General features: G+C 33.8%; 2 protein-coding genes and 1 pseudogene across 3 annotated transcripts in view; 2 read left to right on the forward strand and 1 right to left on the reverse strand.

Moving 5' to 3' along the window:
* Window positions 1-7,889, forward strand: part of Ifrd1 (Interferon-related developmental regulator 1) — a 92,711-nt gene extending 84,822 nt beyond the window's left edge. For both annotated transcript variants that reach the window (XM_067764946.1, XM_067764945.1), the window contains exons 4-5: window positions 1,722-1,940; window positions 2,010-7,889. In XM_067764946.1, the coding sequence (XP_067621047.1) occupies window positions 1,722-1,940; window positions 2,010-2,093 (303 nt within the window). In that variant the 3' untranslated portion in view covers window positions 2,094-7,889. The remainder of the gene's footprint in view (window positions 1-1,721; window positions 1,941-2,009) is intronic.
* Window positions 7,890-10,231: 2,342 nt separating this feature from the next.
* On the forward strand, window positions 10,232-12,655 carry LOC137242047 (uncharacterized). The gene is made up of 3 exons (XM_067769411.1): window positions 10,232-11,225; window positions 11,297-11,495; window positions 11,555-12,655. Exons 1-3 carry the CDS (start codon window positions 11,158-11,160, stop codon window positions 11,816-11,818), a joined length of 531 nt encoding a protein of 176 aa, XP_067625512.1. The 5' UTR covers window positions 10,232-11,157; the 3' UTR covers window positions 11,819-12,655.
* LOC137242048 (putative nuclease HARBI1) lies at window positions 12,579-14,073 on the reverse strand (annotated as a pseudogene).
* Window positions 14,074-20,365: the final 6,292 nt, after the last annotated feature.

Here is a 20,365-nt window from a genome sequence, read left to right on the forward strand (position 1 = left end):
CCCAATTTTGTTACGATATGTAAATTTTTCTTCGAGTTACATATGTCTCCCGAAACATTGAAAATTGCTTAGACCAAAAAGGGGCGGTGCCACACCAATTTTTTCAAATTTAAGTGTTTTCCAATTTAATGTTATAATTCAATTTTGAAAGTAAAATTCTATTTATACAAAGCTCTTTTCGCTAAGATATAGTTTATTATTTGCGTCTACGACTCTTTTAAAAATCTTTTATATAAAAGTGGGCGTGGTCTTTAACCGATCTCGTTCATTTTTTTAGAAATATTTCTTGCTATAGGGAAAATTTGTGTACCCAATTTTATTAAGATCCGTTAATTTTTCTTCGAGTTATGGCTCCCGAAACATAGAAAATTGCTTAGTCATAAAAGGGGCGGTGCCACGACCATTTTTTAAAATTTGAAGTTTTTCCTATTTATTGTTATAAATCCACTTGGGAAATGAAATACCATTGATATAAATCTCTTTTTTGCAAAGATATAGCTTATTTCATTCGCCAACGGCCCTTTTAAAAATCTTTTATATAAAAGTGGGCGTGGTCCTTAACCGATTTCGTTAATTTTTCTTCAAAGCATTCCTTACAGTAAAGGCAACCTCTGCCGAATTTTGTTACGATGGGTTTAACGGTTTTTGATTTATGATTAATAATATTTGTAAAATTGATTTTATCACAAGTGGGCGGTGCCGCTCCCATTTAAACATTTTTTTTTTTCAAATTTTTATCATGAGTATCAATATCAGTCCACATGTCGAATTTCAGCATTCTAGGTGTATTATTTACTAAATAATCAGGTTTTTTGTGTTTTCCAAAGTGTTATATATATAAAAAGTGGGCGTGGTAATCATCCAATTTCCCTCATTTTCAATATCAATCTATTCTGGGTACAGATAAGCTCGTGTACCAAATTTGGTGAAGATATCTCAATATTTACTCAAGTTATCGTGTTAACGGACAGACGGACATGGCTCAATCAAATTTGTTTTTCGGTACTGATGATTTTGATATATGGAAGTCTATATCTATCTCGATTCCTTTATACCTGTACAACCAACCGAAGTTAATATACTCTGTGTGCAAAGCACGCTGAGTATAAAAAAAATTATAAAAAAAGGTTATGCAAGTATTTTGTTAACCATAATAATAAGTGAAGCGGAGAATGCATACGCAAACTTGCCTGATAACCTGTATTGGTGCGGACTATTTTTCTATGCAAGCTAGTATATCGGATGTGATCAGCGTTCCTCATCCAAAGAAAGAACTCGTGTGAGAACTTACGGGCGCACTTTAAAGCAACTTTTAAAGCTATCGGGAGCCCGGTACGTTTTTGTTATTGCATAAAGAACCACACGGAGGACTTTGTTGGAGTATTAAACAATTTATGAAGTCTTTAAAATGCTTGGTTTCGCACCGCAGTGTTATAAAGTTTAAGCTGACCGCTTTGACGATAAAATAACTGCTCGGAAAATTACAGAAGAACGGTGTCAATATAAAATAAATAAAGCAAGAAGAAAGAAATCTAGAGAGATCGGTAAAGAGCTATCAGTAAAGATAGATGACGATATATAGAGACAAGCTAAGGAAGAATAATAAGAAGATTGAGGTGGTTGCGAGCGCTTTTAAATAGTACACATTCCTTTCATACCCAGCATAAGATTCATTTAATCTAAATTCTTCAAAAACTGAATATTTTTGCTTGGTAAAACAGGAAGATACGTCACCTGAAATCAACATACGATTTGGAACTGAATGTCTGCTTCTAGACTCCTGGGCTATACATCATCAATATTCGGCTTTATGCACTATAATGGGTCCCGGTATGACGTGCCAACTACAGGAAAACGATTTTATACGCGACATTTTTCAACTTGGTGCTAAACTTGTTGATGATGGGCATGGGAAAACTAAACAATCCAAATTGGAACGCGTAAGTATTAAAATTGTGTTGCAAAATATTCGTTCAGTAAATAAGTTCAATCCACGATTTTTCTTGTAGCATTTATTAAACGCAGCAGCCTTCAAAGCACGCACAATAACACGTGGCAAAAATCGGGATAAACGTTGCAGCTATAATTATTAAACCAATCCAATTGATAAATATACACTTTAGATTAAATTGAAGCATTTTGGAATAAACAAAAAGAAAACATTGATGGTAAGCGGATGGTAATGTCGGAAAGCGATCGAAGATGAACGCGGCTATGTGAGTGATCGAAGTTGCCACAAAAAACGCTGCAGACCCATTAGAAGTCTATTATTAAGTTTCAGCTTACAAGTGTAGGTGTTTGTGTTTTTGCGGCATTCATTTAGTAATACTACGTTTATACCATATATATAATACTTCTATATCAATACCTTCTTATCTTCCTAATGTGCCAATTTTCTGTCAATCATTATTTGCTGAAACTGTGCAAATGTATGTTCCGCGCATGCGCGGGCTTTGTTAGTGTTAGTGAATTGTAGTAGCGTGTGTAAAAAAAGTATTAAAGGGGTACAAACGGGTCACTATCCCCTTTACCCAACTTCTGCATACTAATTGTTCTAAAATCTCAGTTTAGTCGATTAAACAATGAAAACGCCAACAAATACAATACAAGGCTTGATGTATATAGTATTTAAACATGGGCTGCAACCATACAAAGTACATTATTTACATAAATAGTAAACAAAAAAAAAAAAAAAAGCAAGGTGAAGAATTCATATTTTTGAAATGAAAAAAATTCAAATATACATGAATAAAAATATACTTATACATACATCGCAACAAGCATTTCTTTAAACGTTTTTAAAAATAATTTAAAGTGAATTAGCTTGAACAAACGATATATAAACGTTTTCAAAATTTTACTTATTTTGAGTTTTTTAATGAAGTAAATTTTTGATGAAGTAAACAAAATATGAGTACTGGGCTGGCTGCTATTGGTGTTGAAATAATATCAATTTTGTAAATTTTTTTTAACATACTCTTCTTCGTCCGTGCTTTTTTTATTTCAAAAAACAAACGAATATCCAAATAAAAACTTATTGCTTCCTTACACAGCTGTGTCCGGTGATTATTAAAGATGTCATTGCTAAATAAATTTTCGATGGCTATGTGATCGTCGATGATACTACTGGAGAATGCATCACTTGTATTTTGAAACATTTTATTTATTAAACTTAATTGAGCATGCCTTGAGAACTTGTCTTAAAGCTTTCTCTGACACTATACAAATATTACATACGTCCACAGATGGTGCGACAAACGGACCTTTATTTTTGTGCGCTGTAAGTAAAGGCACTTCAGCTATCAATTGCCCTTGACATGTGGAACATTTTATTTTCTTTTGTACCTTCCAAGCAACATAGCCAGCAATATAACGCACAACATTGTCCACATATGCAGACAATCTCCACATCGTATTAACATAAACATTTACTAACTTGAAATCTATTACCTCGCTATTTTTTTAAGAATACTAGTAGACCCTGATGACGCCTCTAGAATGGATACGCCTTCGAAGGTACAATTCCCACTTTCAATTAAAAGTATTAAATATACTTACATGAAGAGCGCACATTTCGGCTTGAAATACAAACGTCTATTGAAGGAAATGTGACTTTCATTAATCGACCTATACTATTGCTTGACCCGGCCTTGAAGTCATTCACTTGGAAATGGTTGCTACAAATACGCATATTTTTCAAATCATCACTTGTGGTTAGGCCGCATGCCTCAACCCATTTCTCGAAAGTTTCTGCATCTTTTGGAAAGCTGGGGTTTAAATGAAAAGCCCAATAACAAGTTAAAACAAAAATTGCACAATTTAACTAATTCACTTTCTGCAAAATACTCACGAATGCAAGCCTATATTATTAAATTTGTCTCTCTTTTTATCACACAAAAAACAACGCTTCGACATTTTTGATATTAAATTTGCTAATTACATACATACATATATTTAAGCGCCCCTTTTTTACAAAAATTTAACGACAACCTTGAGATTTTGTCTCCTCTCCTTGTATATCTGTACTGTAATGTTTGACAGGCTGGACAGTTCAGTAGTAGTGATATAGAAGTATTACATATGTGGTTTATACCAAATCCAACCTACGTGTTTGCCAACTGTTTGATGCAAAATATCTCTTGACAGAAAAGAAATTTTTGAATTTCGCTTTCGGTTTATTGATACCGAGCTTAAAACACTTCTTTTGATATCTCTTCAGATATTTTTAGACGTGTTTAAGCAGTCTGTCGAAACTGGCAAACTCGGAGTTGGAAACGTAGTATAATGTAAAAATCTCGCTTATGCTTGTTAGCAGTTCTATGAATCTGTTTTGTAACATGGTTTCAAACTGATATGCACGTATTCATTTTATTGATTTTCTAGTTTCTTATTTGAAACTCAAATAATAATTAATGAATGAATAGTAAATATAGATTGCTTAAAATCCGGCGACTTTCTTTATAAGTCTTAAATGCTATTGACTTACGAATCGAGTTACACAATAAGACCGCTGTGTTACGAAATAATTGTAAGATACGTTTGCATAAATATAAATAGCGTTGGGATGTAATTATACATTTGAAAATGGTTGATGCTTTGTTATATTTAAAAAGTTGTGTATTTTTCATTTGCGCTCATTTTTTTTACTTAAATTTATCTTGCAACGAAATCTTGTGCACCATTTATAAATATGGTTGCTTATCTTATAAATAAAACTTTAAATTTAATGTAGCTATTTTAGGATATATGAAAACAAAAATATACTTACATAATATTCCGCAAAAGAAATCATACACATACTTATGAGTAATAAAAATGCTAGTTGAATTTTATTTAGTTTTTAAATATTATAAACTCAAAAACACAAGTGCAGTTGTTGTACGAATTTTATAAAATATGTTAAATCTCACATTTGTACATACGAATATTTATAAAAAAGTTTGACACTGCACAAATTCACAAAATATTAAACCTAAAAATTTCTTTTATATATACATACATACATATTTTGTTTAAAACTTCTTTTGATTAAATATTTTGTTGCTGAATTTAGTATTAAAAGTATAAATAACTGAAATTAATAAAACAACTAATAAAAACTTAAGAAATGAAAATTATTAAATTGTAGTGTGCAGCAAAAAGCAAAAGTTTGTCTGCTTTTAAATGGCAAAGGTAAACGTTGCTTGAGAAAATAAATGCATAGACTAAAATATTTACGTTATTATGAATATAACGTAGATATACGTGAACTTATATCTAAGAAAATAGAATTTTTGTAATCATATGTTGCACTTAGTTCACAAAATGTTTCAACAAATTAGTTTTTGTAATTATTGATTTCGCATCAGCGTCTACATTGAGATCTTTTATAGTTAACAACTTCTCTGTCCAATGAGTCATATGTGCCCCACGAGAGCGTATTGGAATAAGTTCATGAGTCACATGTGACTCATTTATTTATACAACTTAGAGAAGCTTTCATGCTATGAATGAGTCGTTATATATGTATTTGTTAATTCTATGTGAGCGTATGTATATCAGAAGACCTAAACTTTGGGAAAATGAAAAAAAATTTCGAAATTTTTTTTTGATAATAGCCTTTTGTTCGGTAAAAGAAACAGGAAATATATAATAATTAAATACAAAAGAGAATGTTTATGTTCATTTAAATTAATAAAATCAAGCGTGTCTTTCGTTATAGCATTCAAAGTAAAAGGCCTTTTTACACATTATGCACTCAGTATGCACTTGCTTTGCTTCCTAGCCAATTCTCTCTGATTTTTCAATTTGATGTAGCACCCAGTGCATATTTTTTGTACGAGTTTGTTGCTAATATTTCAATCTCACTAATGTCACACTAATACACGCTTTTGACATTTATGTATATATCAGTTTACCGTTATTGTGACTCGAAAACTTATCTGTCATGCAAATTATTTCATATGGTCATATATGTTCACATAAGACTCATTGAACGTGGTAAACAAAATTGTTTTTGCTACATACATGAGTCACATTTGACTCACAAAATAAAATAGCCAAAACAAGGTAAATATATGTCAAATTATTTATTAAAATAATATTTTATAATATATATTCATATTACTCAGTTAAGCAATACAAAAAACAAGTGGGCGTGGGACCTTCTCAAAGCGCTTTGTATGGGGACAGGGCTTTGTTAAGCATATGGAAAAATAATATTTACCTAAGCATTAAATTGTAGTTTAGAAAACAAAAATATTTATAATTTAGGTTTGGAATTATAGTTTTGGCAGGCCTTTGCACGATTTGGAGTCCGGAGAAATTTAGTTGTGCTATGGGACTAGATTTTTTCTGAAACGGGTCCCTGCTCTTGATTTAAATTATGCTCTTGATTTAAATTATGCTTAAATTGGCATGACCGTTTTGAGCAGCGTTTTTGGTAGTGGTATAAGATCAATTCTGAAAAATTTGTTCAATAGTCATTTTATTAGTAAATATATAGTAGTATATAGGATACCAAAATAACCCTAGAATATTTCAAAAAGAGGAGTTCTATAACTTATGTTTTCAACTGGTTTTTATACTCTTCCAATTTTTTTGTCAAGCCTCTGTTAATAATTATTTACATTTACTTGCTACATTAGTTAAATTAAGAAATTTTTGGGTGGTTTAGAAATCTGAACTTAAGAATCTATATACAAATTTATTATAGATTTCTTTACCGATTGTGTCTTCAATTTTGACTCATGCTAATTTTTAGATATTTATTTCATTTATTTAATTATTAAAGCAATTTTGTTGAATATACATATGTTCGCGTATGCTAAAAATTGATTCTAGTCTCAATTTTCTTTGCATTGTCTCGGTATATATAGCATAGTTTTCAGACTAAATAAGATATTATTTTCAATTCAGTACATTTGTACATAAATATGTATGTAAATAGAGTATTTATAATATTAAATAAATATATGTAGCTACCAGCAAACATACAGATATATATTAGTAATTTTCCCGTTTTATTCTGCCCCAAGATACCCTCAGCTTTTAACTCTTTAAATAATTTATTATACTACAGTATAAACAATATAAAACTTATTTGTACTGCCATTCAATGGCTGAAAATTCACAGTAACTTGTGATGCTTAATACAAGCTATTTCTTATTTGAGCTCATTAAAAAAAGTTGAAATGAAAACCAATAATTAGAAATAAGTATGGAAACCTAGCTTTTAAGTCGATATTGTTCAATTTGATGTGTTCGTCCTTCGTGACTATAATTCCACATAATAAATATGTATGTTAGAGCGTAAACGTAGAGTGAGTCAACAATAACATTTCATTAAAGGGCTTATGATTATATAAAAAAAAAAACATTTTTGTTTTGTTTTTTGTAAGCTCAAAAAAAGCTCGCGTTTTATAAATACGACTGAGAAATTATAAAATAGAGTTTTGAAACAAAAGTTATATGCATAAGTATAAGAAAATACTAGTTACACCCTCCCGTAGTGGCATTCGTTTACAATTATGGCTGTAAATCTAAATTTAATATTAGGAAGCAAAAATATGTTTATTTACGTTTCTGTTTTTTTATTTTCCTTTCAATTAAAAAATTGTTTTTTTTTCTTAATAATTAACAACCTTTATTATAATATCAACATTATACAACAGAAATAATCAATATATATATGTATATGTATTTATCTTTTTTAAAATACCCATTTATGTATGAAAACATAATAATATAATTAACAGTCAATAATAACTTTATTCATTTGGCTGTTTGTACATAACTACCTAATAAAAAATTTAAGAAAAATGCACGCAAGAAAAGGATAATCAACTGTATAATTTGAAATAAAGCAAATTTAAATAAAGATAAATCCAAACGGGTGAAAAACCACAAAAGCTTGATTTATTGTTGATATGGGGGTGTTTATACTATTTTTTTCTAGCAAAAAAAAATCAGAAGTGGAATATAGCATATTAACCAACAATACTTTTTTTCACCGGACAGGCTTGTAGTGTGAATTCCATAAACAATTTTGCTCCCCTATTGCGAGTGTTTATCACAAACGACAGTCGACCACTAACCGATTATCGATGGTTACTGGTTAGAAAATTTGTTATATATTGTAACGAATTTGGGGAAATTCTTGATTATTTTGCAGCTTTTGTTAATGTTCGATTCTCGGAACTGTCGAACAAACAATTCAAATATTCAGTTTGTTATACTCTTTATTTGGACTACTTTGTTAGTAGCACTTTACAATTAACGCGTAGTTCACTAAAACGTGTTAAAATCAAACTGATCCCTGATTCCTCAGCTTGCGCTGCTTTCATACTCTCGGTTACGTCGTTCGCTCATTTCTCCTAAGGTTTAGACATTTCACGAACATGCCTTCTAGAACAGTTGTATCTCATGCTTGGTTATTTAGCTATATGCACGTATATCTGTAGTTTATGTAAGGCCATATGCTTTATTGTCGTTGGTTTGTTGTGTTGCTGCTGGTAATGATCCGTTTTACAATTTTGTATGGGCCTTAAATTTTGGGGACAAACCTTTCGATCGTGGTGGGTTGTATAACAGCACAAAATCTCCTTCCTGAAACCCTTCCGAATTAATTGCTTTATAGTACCTCGCTTTCATCTTCATTCCTAATCTTTGCTCGTTGCCTTACCAGATCGTGTATCTCTCTCAGCTCTTCTTCCAAGATAACAGTGGATTTCTTTACATTTCTCTCCGCATCGGCATCTATCCCATACTTCAAATCAGCTGGCAGTCGAAGGTCATTGCCAAAAATTACCTTTGTGGGAGTTTGCCCGTTGTCTCATGCACTGCCGAACGGTAAGCCATCTAGAATAAGGATATGTGTATATCCCACTCTTTATGGAACTTGTCCACTACTTTACTTAAGTGCTCCTCCAAGGTTCTATTGAATCGTTCAACCATACCATTGGAAGAAATGCAGTTGTCCGTGTTTTTCGAATGCACACTGTCTTACACATTTCTTGGAACACATCTGATTTAAAATTCCTACCTTGTAGAATATGTAGAATGTAGCTCCATTGGTACACCATACCTTGCATCCAAATTGTTTGTAAACACTTCTGCTACTGTTTCCGCTCGTACTCTTGAGTAGTATGTAAGATTTCAGCTGCAGGCCCTTTCAATGCCACGAATAGTGCAGCAACTTTATCTTCAGTATTCCAGTTGTTCACTGTTGCGGTCTTCTTAAACTGAAACTTAAATACCTGGAAAGGAACACAGCCGTAAAAAGGTGGAGTTTTTACCTTCGGATTACTCGCTGAAACAGCCGGGAGATTAAGTTGCAACTCCTGGATACGACCTCCTAACCTTTCTATCGGCATCAATTTTGTCCTCGAATTGTAAAATTTTTGCATCCTCTTGCGCTTCCAGTTGAGATAACATTTGCGACGACATTTCTGAAATACGTGCCTCCTGTGATCCTAGTTGGGATGCCATGTACATATGTCCTCTGTTCATCCAGTTGTGTTTCTATCTTGGATGTTATACGTGTCTCCTGTACTTCGAGCTGCGCTGACATATCGGTTGATATTTGCCAATGGATTCGGAGTCTCTATCTTCTCCATTTTAGTCGCTGACTCTTCCACTTCAGGATGAAAAATGTGTTCATCAACGTCGATTCCTTCCGATTCCATAGCTTCCATTAGTCGTATTTGTAGCTGGATTTATTCCCAGTAGTATTAAATCCACGGGCTTCCAACTCCTTTTTTAGTTGCTGAACTTGGCAATGTCCTTGTTGTCCTCTGGAATTTATTCAACAATTTCTCTTCTGACACCAATCGTAAAAAATTTTGGGAAATTACTGATTATTTCGCAGCGAACGTTAACGAATCTCCGAACTGTCAAATAAATAACTCAAACATTCAGTATAACAAAACGTTCTTTATTTAGACTACTTTGGGAGTAGTACTTCACAATTATACCGTAGTTCACTAAAGCGTGTTAAAATCAAACTGATCCCTGATTCCTCAGCTTTCGCTGCTTTTGTACTCTGTTACCTCGTTCGTCCATTTCTCTTAAGGTCTAGACGTTTCACGAATATGCCTTCTAGAACAGTTGTATCTCATGCTTGGTTATTTAGTTATATACATTGTATATCTGTAGTTTATGTAAAGCCATATGTTTTATTGCCGTCTATAAGTGTGAAATATTCTCTCCACTATTAGATGCTGGTTATGTGTGTGTGAAATATTCTATTCGCTTCAACTGCTGGTTATGTGTGTGAAATATCCTTCGTTGCCTTCTATGTATGTGTGTATATGTATAGCATTTATTTACTAACCGCGCAGTGACGCTTCGACATTAATAACATTCGCCACAATATATGTATATAACAAGAAAAAAGGAAGAGCATCGACAACTTTTTCGATTAACCCCCATATTGGGAGAGTTGTTCAGAATAAAATCGACTATTTGTTGATTACAACTTTTCCATTCAATTTTGTTACTATGCAAATTGATTGTGAGATCTTTCGATCATTATTACAAGTTATCGTAGACGAAACAGATATTGATATATTTTCAACCTTCCGATGTGTATCGCTCAGCATTCGACTATCTACTGCAATCGACACTCGCAAGAGGGAGGTAAGCTGGAGTCATTGGTGCCGTATGTCGTATCGCTGTATCCGTATCCCTAACGTAATCAGCTGTTTATCGTTACGACGGTAAACCAAAACCCAATTGGTTGGCTACGATACGGTTACGACCTTAGTGGCACCAATAATCGATTGCATTGATTCTCATAAGATTGGTCGAATCAGCTGTTATAAGGTTACAGATACGGTTACCGATAAAGCACCAATGTCTCCAGCTGTAAGCTAACGATTTATAGGGGTAGAATCTATAGTTTTGTATGAAATTTTAATATTTGTTTGTATTTATAACTGTTTATCCCATTTTTTTTATATTTAACGAATTTCTCCATGGAATTTTGTTTTGCATTATTTAAAATTGTCTGGGGGCCTACTCTGTATTGCGATGCGAAAGAAAAAATACGCGAAATCGCAAAATCGGTACTCTGTATCTTAACATTCGCATGCATATTTTGACTTTCGCATTCACATTTTGCCCATTCGCAATTTTTCTCCCTTTTCGCATTGCCAGCACTCTGTATAGCGAAAGCGAATGTCAAACAGCATTCATTTTCGCATTTTTCTTGCTACAAGTAATAGGCATTCGCATTGTTCAAATATGTAAGTATTAATTGATGATTTTATAAATTGATATCTTTATATTCATTGTACATTCTTTTAAAAATATATAGGACAACTCAAAAAACAAAACAGGCACAAAAGCAACAATTTGAAATCCTAGTGGACTTCATGGCAATACACCCAGATTTGGCCAAAGGGTTACTCAAAACACCCAACGTGAAAACAACGGCCAATAATTTATGGAAGAGGGTAACTTGCCAACTAAATGCAGCTGGACCACCGACGCGTGATATCACCGGCTGGAAAAAAGTAGGTTGGGTGATATATGTGTACTTTTAATTCTATAATGGGATTAATATAATTTATAGGTTTGGGCTGACTACAAAGTCCATTTGAAGGCCAAAATGCATCGCAACAAAACTAATATTGCTGGTACGGGGGGCGGCCCATCTGTTTACTCCGCACTCACCCCATTGGAACAGCAAGCTAGCGACTTGCTATCGATAAACCAAGCAGTCGACGGGATAGCTGGTACGCGGGAGTTTGGTGCGCTTCAGGCTATGACGGAAGTACCAACTGAAATTTTGGAAGCGACTTTTAATGACGACAGCGATTCAGTTGAAATGAGTTAAGAGGAGAACGAGGAACCTTTCTTGCTACAACAACAACAGGAACCTTCCTGCAGCCGATCGGTACCTACTCCACGCAAGAAGCAGAGTCTTTTGGAAAAGCAAGTGGACAACCAAATTGAATACCAAAGGAACTCAATAAAAGTGCTAAATGCGATTAATGACAATTTGAACAACATTGCCAGAACAATGAGAATTACATTAAAAATAAAAAATAAAAAGTTAAAGTTTGCCAAAGAACAATTTGTCCATAAAAAAAGAATGGACCGTGAAAATTTAAGAATAAAATTAAACAAATTAGAAATTAAAAAACAAATGTTGGATGTGGAGTTACAGGCCAACAAAGCAATATCCAAAAAGTAGTAACAGATACACACAATTTTTTTTTTAAAGATATGTATACACAGAATTTATGTACTACAAGTGGCTTAGTTTTTGTAATGAAATTTCCTTTTTATTTTATATTTATTTACGTATGTACCTGCACATACACAGTGCATTACCGAAGTATAGTTTGGGGCACTTTTCACAATGATTCTGAAACATTGAGTATGTATGTTATTTATATACAATTAGTATTAGTTTTTATATATATATATACACTTTGTAACCCTTACTTAAATAAAAGACTGAAATCGTGAATTTAAATAATGAATTATATTTAGTAGTTTAAGTTGTAGGCTTTAGCAGCCGTAAAATACATAAATAGTATTACTTTTTATATATATACACATTTTGTAACCCCTACTTAAATAAAAGACTGAAAACGTGAATTTAAATAATAATGAATTATATTTAGTAGTTTAAGTTGTAGGCCTTAGCAGCCGTAAAAATACATAAATAAATAACATTAAATTTAAACCACTTTTTTATAAAGCATTTCTATTGGAAATCATGTCATTTTTTATTTGGTCTCTGATACAACTAGCAATATTTCCCATTCTATAATTTTCCACGTTTTCTGTATTTATCACTGTCACGTCTTCCGGTTCAATTTCTGAACTGGGAAAATTTTCAACATTGAACATTATACAAATATTGTGCAGGGCACAACAAACATTTAGTATTTGCACCACTTTTGCTGGAACATAATGCAACTCTCTTGAGGCCAAAAGGCATCGAAATCGACCTTTCAAAACACCAAAAACTCTCTCAATGAGAGACCTTCCCTTTGAATGTTTTTGATTGAAAAAATTCTCGTCGGAATCCTCCGTAGAGTTCCTGTATGGGGTAAGAATCCATGGCTACAACGGATATCCTGAGTCACCTGCAGATAACAAAAACATAAAGGTATTTTTAGCTGAATAGCATTCATTACCATTTATTATATGTATATATATTGGGTTATATATTACATAAGTAAATATGTTAATGCGTGTATGCTACCATTACATTAAATCGATATATTAAAAAGCTTACCGAGAATTCGTTGGCCAGTATCTCCATTTTCATAGGCAGTCCTTAAATATTCGCGCTCACCGGACAAGTTCCATATGTGCAAATCATGCGATGCACCTCCAAATTTACCATTTACCGCTCTTATTTGCATTTTGTGATCACATATCTAAAATAGAACAAAACATGTAGGCACAATAAAAGTAATCTTATTTAATCGAAATACACTTACGCATTTATGCTGTGCTTAAGCTTTCGGTTAAAAAATAGATGTTCGTCTTTTGATGGCCTTATCATTTGGATGTGCGTTCCGTCCACAGCTCCGATCACACCCGGAATTCCGCATTTAGCATAAAACCTACGGTTGGCATCCTGTTTTTCGCGATTGCTAATTGAAAAAGTTATATGCTTTGGACACAATATCGTTTCAATTGCACTGCAAACTTCCAAAATACAACTCGAAACGGTTTGCTGTGCTAATCTTGCGTGACGGTCTTGGCCAATCAAGTGTTGGTATGCACCCTGACCAAGGAACTTCAACGTTGTAGAAACTTTTATTATTTCAGGAACTGCCGTTGCTCTCCGTGGAGTTTTCAACTCACTTTTAATGCTATTTAGCACATACAAAAAGGCTTCCTTATTAAGCCGAAAATTCTGCACAAAACTAATGAATAGAACATAAAGCAATAGTATATGTATGAGTAATTTTGTAACGTTTAAATTACCTTTGATCGCTGAGACTCATAATGTTGGAGTTGTCTCTTATAATCCTCCTATCAATCCTTTCTTCATTTAAATCGTCCCATAATGCTACAGAATCCATTTTTTAATTTGTTCAACAAAAATTAATCGTTTGCCGAAATTGTAATCGCCTTGTTTCTTTTGCTCTCTTTCTTTGACGTTTGGTCAGTGATGCATACTCAAGCAAAAAATTAGCGAAAAATAAAAAAGCGACATTGTTAGCGATGCGATAGCGCTACAGAGTTCCAATTACCTTTCGCATCGCACTGCCTTTCGCATCGCAATACAGAGTAGGCCCCCTGACTTCGTAAAACTCAAAGCTTATAACATTTTCCCCTATTTCGTGTGTCGATCGTCGGAAATAGTCGGCCGCTAATCAATAACCGATTGTTCTGATAATAAATTAATGTTGTATGCATAAGTAAAGCAAAAAGTCAGAGATCTCGTTTAAGTTTATAATTTTTAGTGGCCCAAAGCTTTAACGAGTAATTTTGCACAATATAAAGACGACGACAGGATCCATTGTCGATCGACACTCGCAATAGGGGGCTTGCACATTTCCATGCTTAATTTAAACTCTGCATTAGCCCTTATCCCTCCTGTATCCACAACTAGTAGCTTCGATTTTTTTTTTAAATGCCGAAATTCTTTATACTGTCAATATCATATTCTAACGAATTTCGGTGAATTCCGCTTATTCCAAACCTTCTGCTAACGTTCGAATCGCTAAACTGTTGAATAAATAACTCCAATATTCAATAATGCAAAATGGTCTTTATTAGACTACTTTGAGTGTACTTCACAATAACTCTTACTTCACAACTAATTGCGTGTTTAAATCAAAACTGCTTAGTCATGCCTCAGCTTGTGTTGCTTTTATACTCTCGGTTTCCTCGTTCACCCATTTCTCCTAAGGTCTAGTAATTTCGCAAATTTCATGCTTGGTTATACTCTCGGTTTCCTCGTTCAACCATTTCTCCTAAGGTCTAGTAATTTCCTGAATTTCTTGCTTGGTTACAAGCCATACACTTGTATATTTGTAGTTTGTACTTACTCACTTAGTGATGCCAATATTCTTCACAATATAAAATGACAAGAAAGCTTTTCGTTCTCTGCGCTCATTTTTCTATGCAATTCTGGGTATCGTCTCTTCATACAAGATGTTGTGTAAAATCGATTCGAAATTCGTGCATCCAAATTCAATATTTTATTATCGTTAAAGCCTCGATATTGTTCGGGTGTTACATGTAAAGGCAAAATTCGCAGTTTCTGTTATGGAGTTTCTATTTCCAAATCTCAATTTGCTTCCTATAGGGGTGCGTAGTACATTTGTGTTCCAAAATTTCTTTTTCCTTCACTAACTGCGGATCTGCCTTTTCAAGATTTTAATATCTCCTGGTATCATGTGATATATAATCAGTTCTTGTAGTTGTTGTATCTGTTGCACATTGCGCTTTCTTTATAAAATATTGAAGTGATACATTCATTTCGGGAATTAACTATAATCTGGTACGTCTATATTGGGGCGACTTCAGTATCACATGGAAAAATTTTTATTTTTTGGCCAAAATTTGATTTTGATCACTTTTTTTTACTTGATTGTCACAATGATTGCACTATGATTTCTGGTTTTGATATTTTTTTAGAAATGAAATGGAATAATTACATCATAGGAATATACATCTGTTAAAATAATATTTATAGCATGACTATTATTGCTTCAGTTCTTTTAAAAGCACTCTCCAATGTCTTGCATCTTGGATTGCACTTTTTCAGATTACAGACCTAGCTCCAAACATCGTGGAAATGAGGGTAATTCTTTTCTTTAGCTTACAACTGCTAAAACTATTCCAAAAATATCGGGAGAGGTGTCAAAAGTGCGCTTTGGACCTAGGACCACGAAGCCGAAAAAAACTGAGAATTTTGGCGCGCACCGCTCCGAAACCGGTATCTATAGTATTTTTGCGTAGAACACCTTTCTGTATTGCGGGCCTTCGGCCGCGCTTGTAAAAAATTACCCCGGGTGGGTCCAACACCGGTTTCGAGATAAAAACTATATCCGTGCAAACATTTCTTTACAATTTCTTATTGTGGGTACAACAACATCATCAAAATTACAACAACCGTACGAAAATTTTCAATTTCTTTTGCAAATAGTTATCTCTCGATAGAAATAAAATTTTCAGTTTGCGCTTTCGGATTTGCATAACGAATTTTGTGTCAATCGTTTACTTAGGTCTACATCATGATACAAAAAAGAAGGTAGTTCCACTCAAAATTTTTTGACGTATTTGGGGATTTTTGAAGTTTCATAATTGTTGTTGTTTTGTCAGAAGCGTTGCCATACCGTTACTGTTTAAGGCGAAATTGTGGTTTTTCGAGATGGAAATTTCCTTTAGGATGAAAACGCAATGGTCATCTGAGACAATAATAATAAGCCTTAGCACGATTTATGTGTATATATATCGATTGAGAATAAAGTAAAACATGCAATTTGATTGAAAAATAGTGGATAATGACTCATATATTGGTTAATGACTCATATATTTATGGCAGCTTGACCCGTAGACAGAAAAAAAAATACACAAAAAAACCTGTTGTTCTAGCATTGCCCTATTATCATGCCCCTACAGTGGATATTTCTCAAGGAATGTTGAGAAAAAGTGTACCTCCAAAGTCTGCACATCTATGTCAATGCTAAAATGGCACATAATGTGTATAGGCGGTGACCAAGGTGACCCCTGGTACAACAGGCAAAAACACTCTCATAACTAGTGGCTAACCTGCAGAGCTACAGGGTAATGTTCTCCTTAAAAAATGGTTTGACAATTCCCTCCTAAAGCGCAACGCTTGAATTATACAAAAAATAAAGAAATAAAAAATTTGGACTTGTAGCCAATTTATCAAGAAATTGCGGTGTCGATTTATAAGGACCTCCTTTGAGCAAGCAATTGATAAACGCGTATGTTTTGTAAAATGTTCTGAGCAAACGTACGGACACTTAAGAACGCTATATTCACTTGCTTTGCATACTTCGATCCATGTTTCTTCCACCAAAACAATTTTCAGGAGCTCGAAAAACTTATTAAAAACCTTCTTTTCTTGGCTGATATTTCGTATTAAAATATTTCCAAGACTCATTTTTTTCTTTTTTATTTAAAATAACTATGAAAGTAATTTAGTCGACTTCGTTAAAATGAAATCCATCAAAATTAGAAAAATTGGCAACATTTTTCAATATGGTAGCTTGTTTTTGGTGAAATTGTCTTTGTCCCCGTAAAAGTCAAGTGGCTAATGTCACACTAAATGGAACTACCTACTATCATGGTCTACATAACACAAAATTTTTTTTTACTAGGATTGTGTGAAGTTTTTCCTCGTGCATAGTTAACTTTAGATATTTTGGGGTTTGTACTCGTTGTGTCCAACTGGAAGCGAATACATGCCTATCGCCTGGTTTTGTTCATTGTTCTGCCAAACTTTCTTGATCGATTAGTGTTCTATATAGATTGTATATAACTTCTCCTGATACCATAACCACCATCATTAATTGCCGTTTAACCGCATATGCGATTTTGGCACCATCTATCACTGTTTCGTAATAACTGACCCCAACTGAGAGCACCAAGGGAGATCAAATGCCTTTTTAAACTCAGTAGAGGTCTCTCCCTTCGTATGTTCCAAATAAGGGTGTAGATAGAAATACCTTCTTGGTGAGAGCGTCTTCGTCTATTCGCATACCATGACTTAGCTAGGCCTTTGGGCTTTTATTCGCTACACTGTCCAGATATCTGAGTAAATCTCATACAGCTCATCATTATTTCTCGCTCGATACTCGCCATCGGCGTCACGGAGGACATCTTCCGGAGAACGTTTGTTTTTGAACACTCTTAAAGCTATTCCATCTCCTCTCGACATCGTCCTTGATTCCGAGCCATACATCAGAACAGGTCGAGAGAGGACTTTACTTTTCAGTTGTTCACTCAGTGAAACAAGCAGCACTTTTCGGCAAGAGTTATTCTCCGTTCGATTTATAAGCAGACATTGTTTTCACTGTTAATGCTGGTTCTCAGCAGACGGAGTGGTGCTTCACAGTTTCGAATTTATATATATCAACAGTTATGTGGCTGACTGTAACCATAATTCATAGTTAAGCCATGTTTTGTCCACCTTAAAAGCTTTTTTTTTTTGCGCTTGAATCACCTACGTTTACCTGACTAGGTATCTAACGCATAAACAATATATCAGTCCTTAAATTTACTTCACTCTATGAGGATTAAATAAGGTTCCTGTGAGTCTTAGTAATGCCTGAGATATTCTTTGAGTTTCAGTTGGATGTGCCGTCACTTACTTACAGAAGTACGTATTGGTCCGTATTGGTCCGTATTTTGATTAGCACTTTATTGCACCTCGACAGTGTCAAACTGAGTTTCGTTTAAGACGTCTGTCATTGAGGAAAGGCAGAAAAAGTGACAGTGCACGCTGTTTTTTTAGAAAATCACTGGATCATGCCAAATCACATCAACACTGACCCTAAATGTAAGGCAGGAGTCCAGTAGATAGCTCACATAAAATTGTCGTACACTTGATCAATAAAGAAGTGCGTTACACGTTTATCCTGAACCATTAGTAGTTATCTCAAATGTCCAAATTATTAAATGGTCAGCTGTTTTTACTCTTTAAGGTAGGATCAACAGACCTTGTGCGGGTTTTTCAAAAACTAATTTGTTCACTGCAAACAGGTAACAGCTATATTTAAGGGTGTGTTCGAGCCGCCAAATAATAACAGCACTACTGCTAAAGTGCTACTTAATTGATGTAATGTTGCTTATTCCAATAACGCAGTAAACATTTTTATGTTGTGTTTGATTTGCTAGTGACGATCATGGCGGAACGATACAAGGTGGCAGCATGGTGACATACCTCAAACATAAATAAAAGTTCCATGTACTTTGTTTTTGTAAATTCGATGGAAAATGTCAAAAATCGTACTACGCCGGAAGTTGATGTATCAAATCAAATAAAAAAATTTTATAATCAGCTGTCCCGTGCTGCCACCTTGTATGGTTCCGCCCATGGTGGAATAACCAGGTGAAGTAAGCCGTCAATTGTCTCGTTCTAAATTCTTCTTTGTTCTGTCATATGCCACTTTTAGTACTTTTTTGACATAAACTATGAATATCGATGGACCTTTACTGGATTTAATTACAAAAATTCATCAGTTAAGGTATCTTTGGTGTTTTCTTCCATACGTAAGGTCGTGCTAAACTAATACTTCCATGTTTTTGATATTATCATTATATATGTACATATCGTTAGCTTAATGTGAAAATGTGCTAGGTCACTTTTTACGAATTTTACACGAGACGAAAAAAAATTAATAATTTGTGAAATAACCATGGTTCAATTATGTACAGGTTGGCTCATCTCATCAGCTGACTTTATTTATGTCATTGCATGGTCGAAGGGATTGTCAAAAGGAGATGGCAAACTCAAAATGAAACCAACACATTGGCAACATTTTACTTACACTTACAAAAACTGCTAAGTTTTATATTTCCATTCCATACCATTCGCACCAACACCAATACACAGATTTTGACAATTTGATCAGACATATTTTGTTGCTTTACAGATGAGCCAACCTGTATATAGTTGAACCATGGAAATAACCTCTTTTTTTTTTAAACTGTGAATGAAGATACCTTAGTTGCAATACTTTTGAGTGGAGAAGCTTTGAAAAAGAAAAAATAAAAATCATGTATGCTAACCCAGCAGCTATTTTATGACTTAGCACAATTTCCGCACTCAAAACAAATTTTTTCTCCTGACTTAGCACTTTTTACTCAATACGTTTCCCCATCACTCCTCCCCTTCAGCGATTGAAATATAACACTAAAACTATATATTTCACAAAAAATACTATTTATTTCTCAAACTATTTCTAATGGTTCTGATCTGGACTCTTTTGCAGGATGGTGCGCAGACAATAATTTATTTTTAAATTCAAACAAATGCTGTGTTGTGTCTTATTCCATAAAGACAACTGCCACATACTTTATCTACAAACTAAGTGCTAAATATCTCTTAATCGTTGTCAAGAGAGTAAAGACTTGGGTGTAATTTTTGATTCCAAACTCCCTTTTTCTAGTCACATTGACTCTATTGTTTCAAAATTTGTTGCAATGGTTGAGTTCAGTACACGTAATACCAGTGACTTTAAGGATCCTATGACGTTGAAGTCACTATATATCTTTGGTCAGAAGTGGTCTAGATTATTGCTCAATAATATGGAATCCTTTCTATGAATCTAACTCCTATAAATTGAGAAAGTTCAAAAAAATTTTACAAAAATTGCTTTACGTATGCTTCACTGACCAGACGGCCTCCAAATTGCTTGGTCTTCAGGCTTTG

Source organism: Eurosta solidaginis, chromosome 2, assembly GCF_040869045.1.
Source record: "Eurosta solidaginis isolate ZX-2024a chromosome 2, ASM4086904v1, whole genome shotgun sequence".
NCBI classification, from domain to species: domain Eukaryota; kingdom Metazoa; phylum Arthropoda; class Insecta; order Diptera; family Tephritidae; genus Eurosta; species Eurosta solidaginis.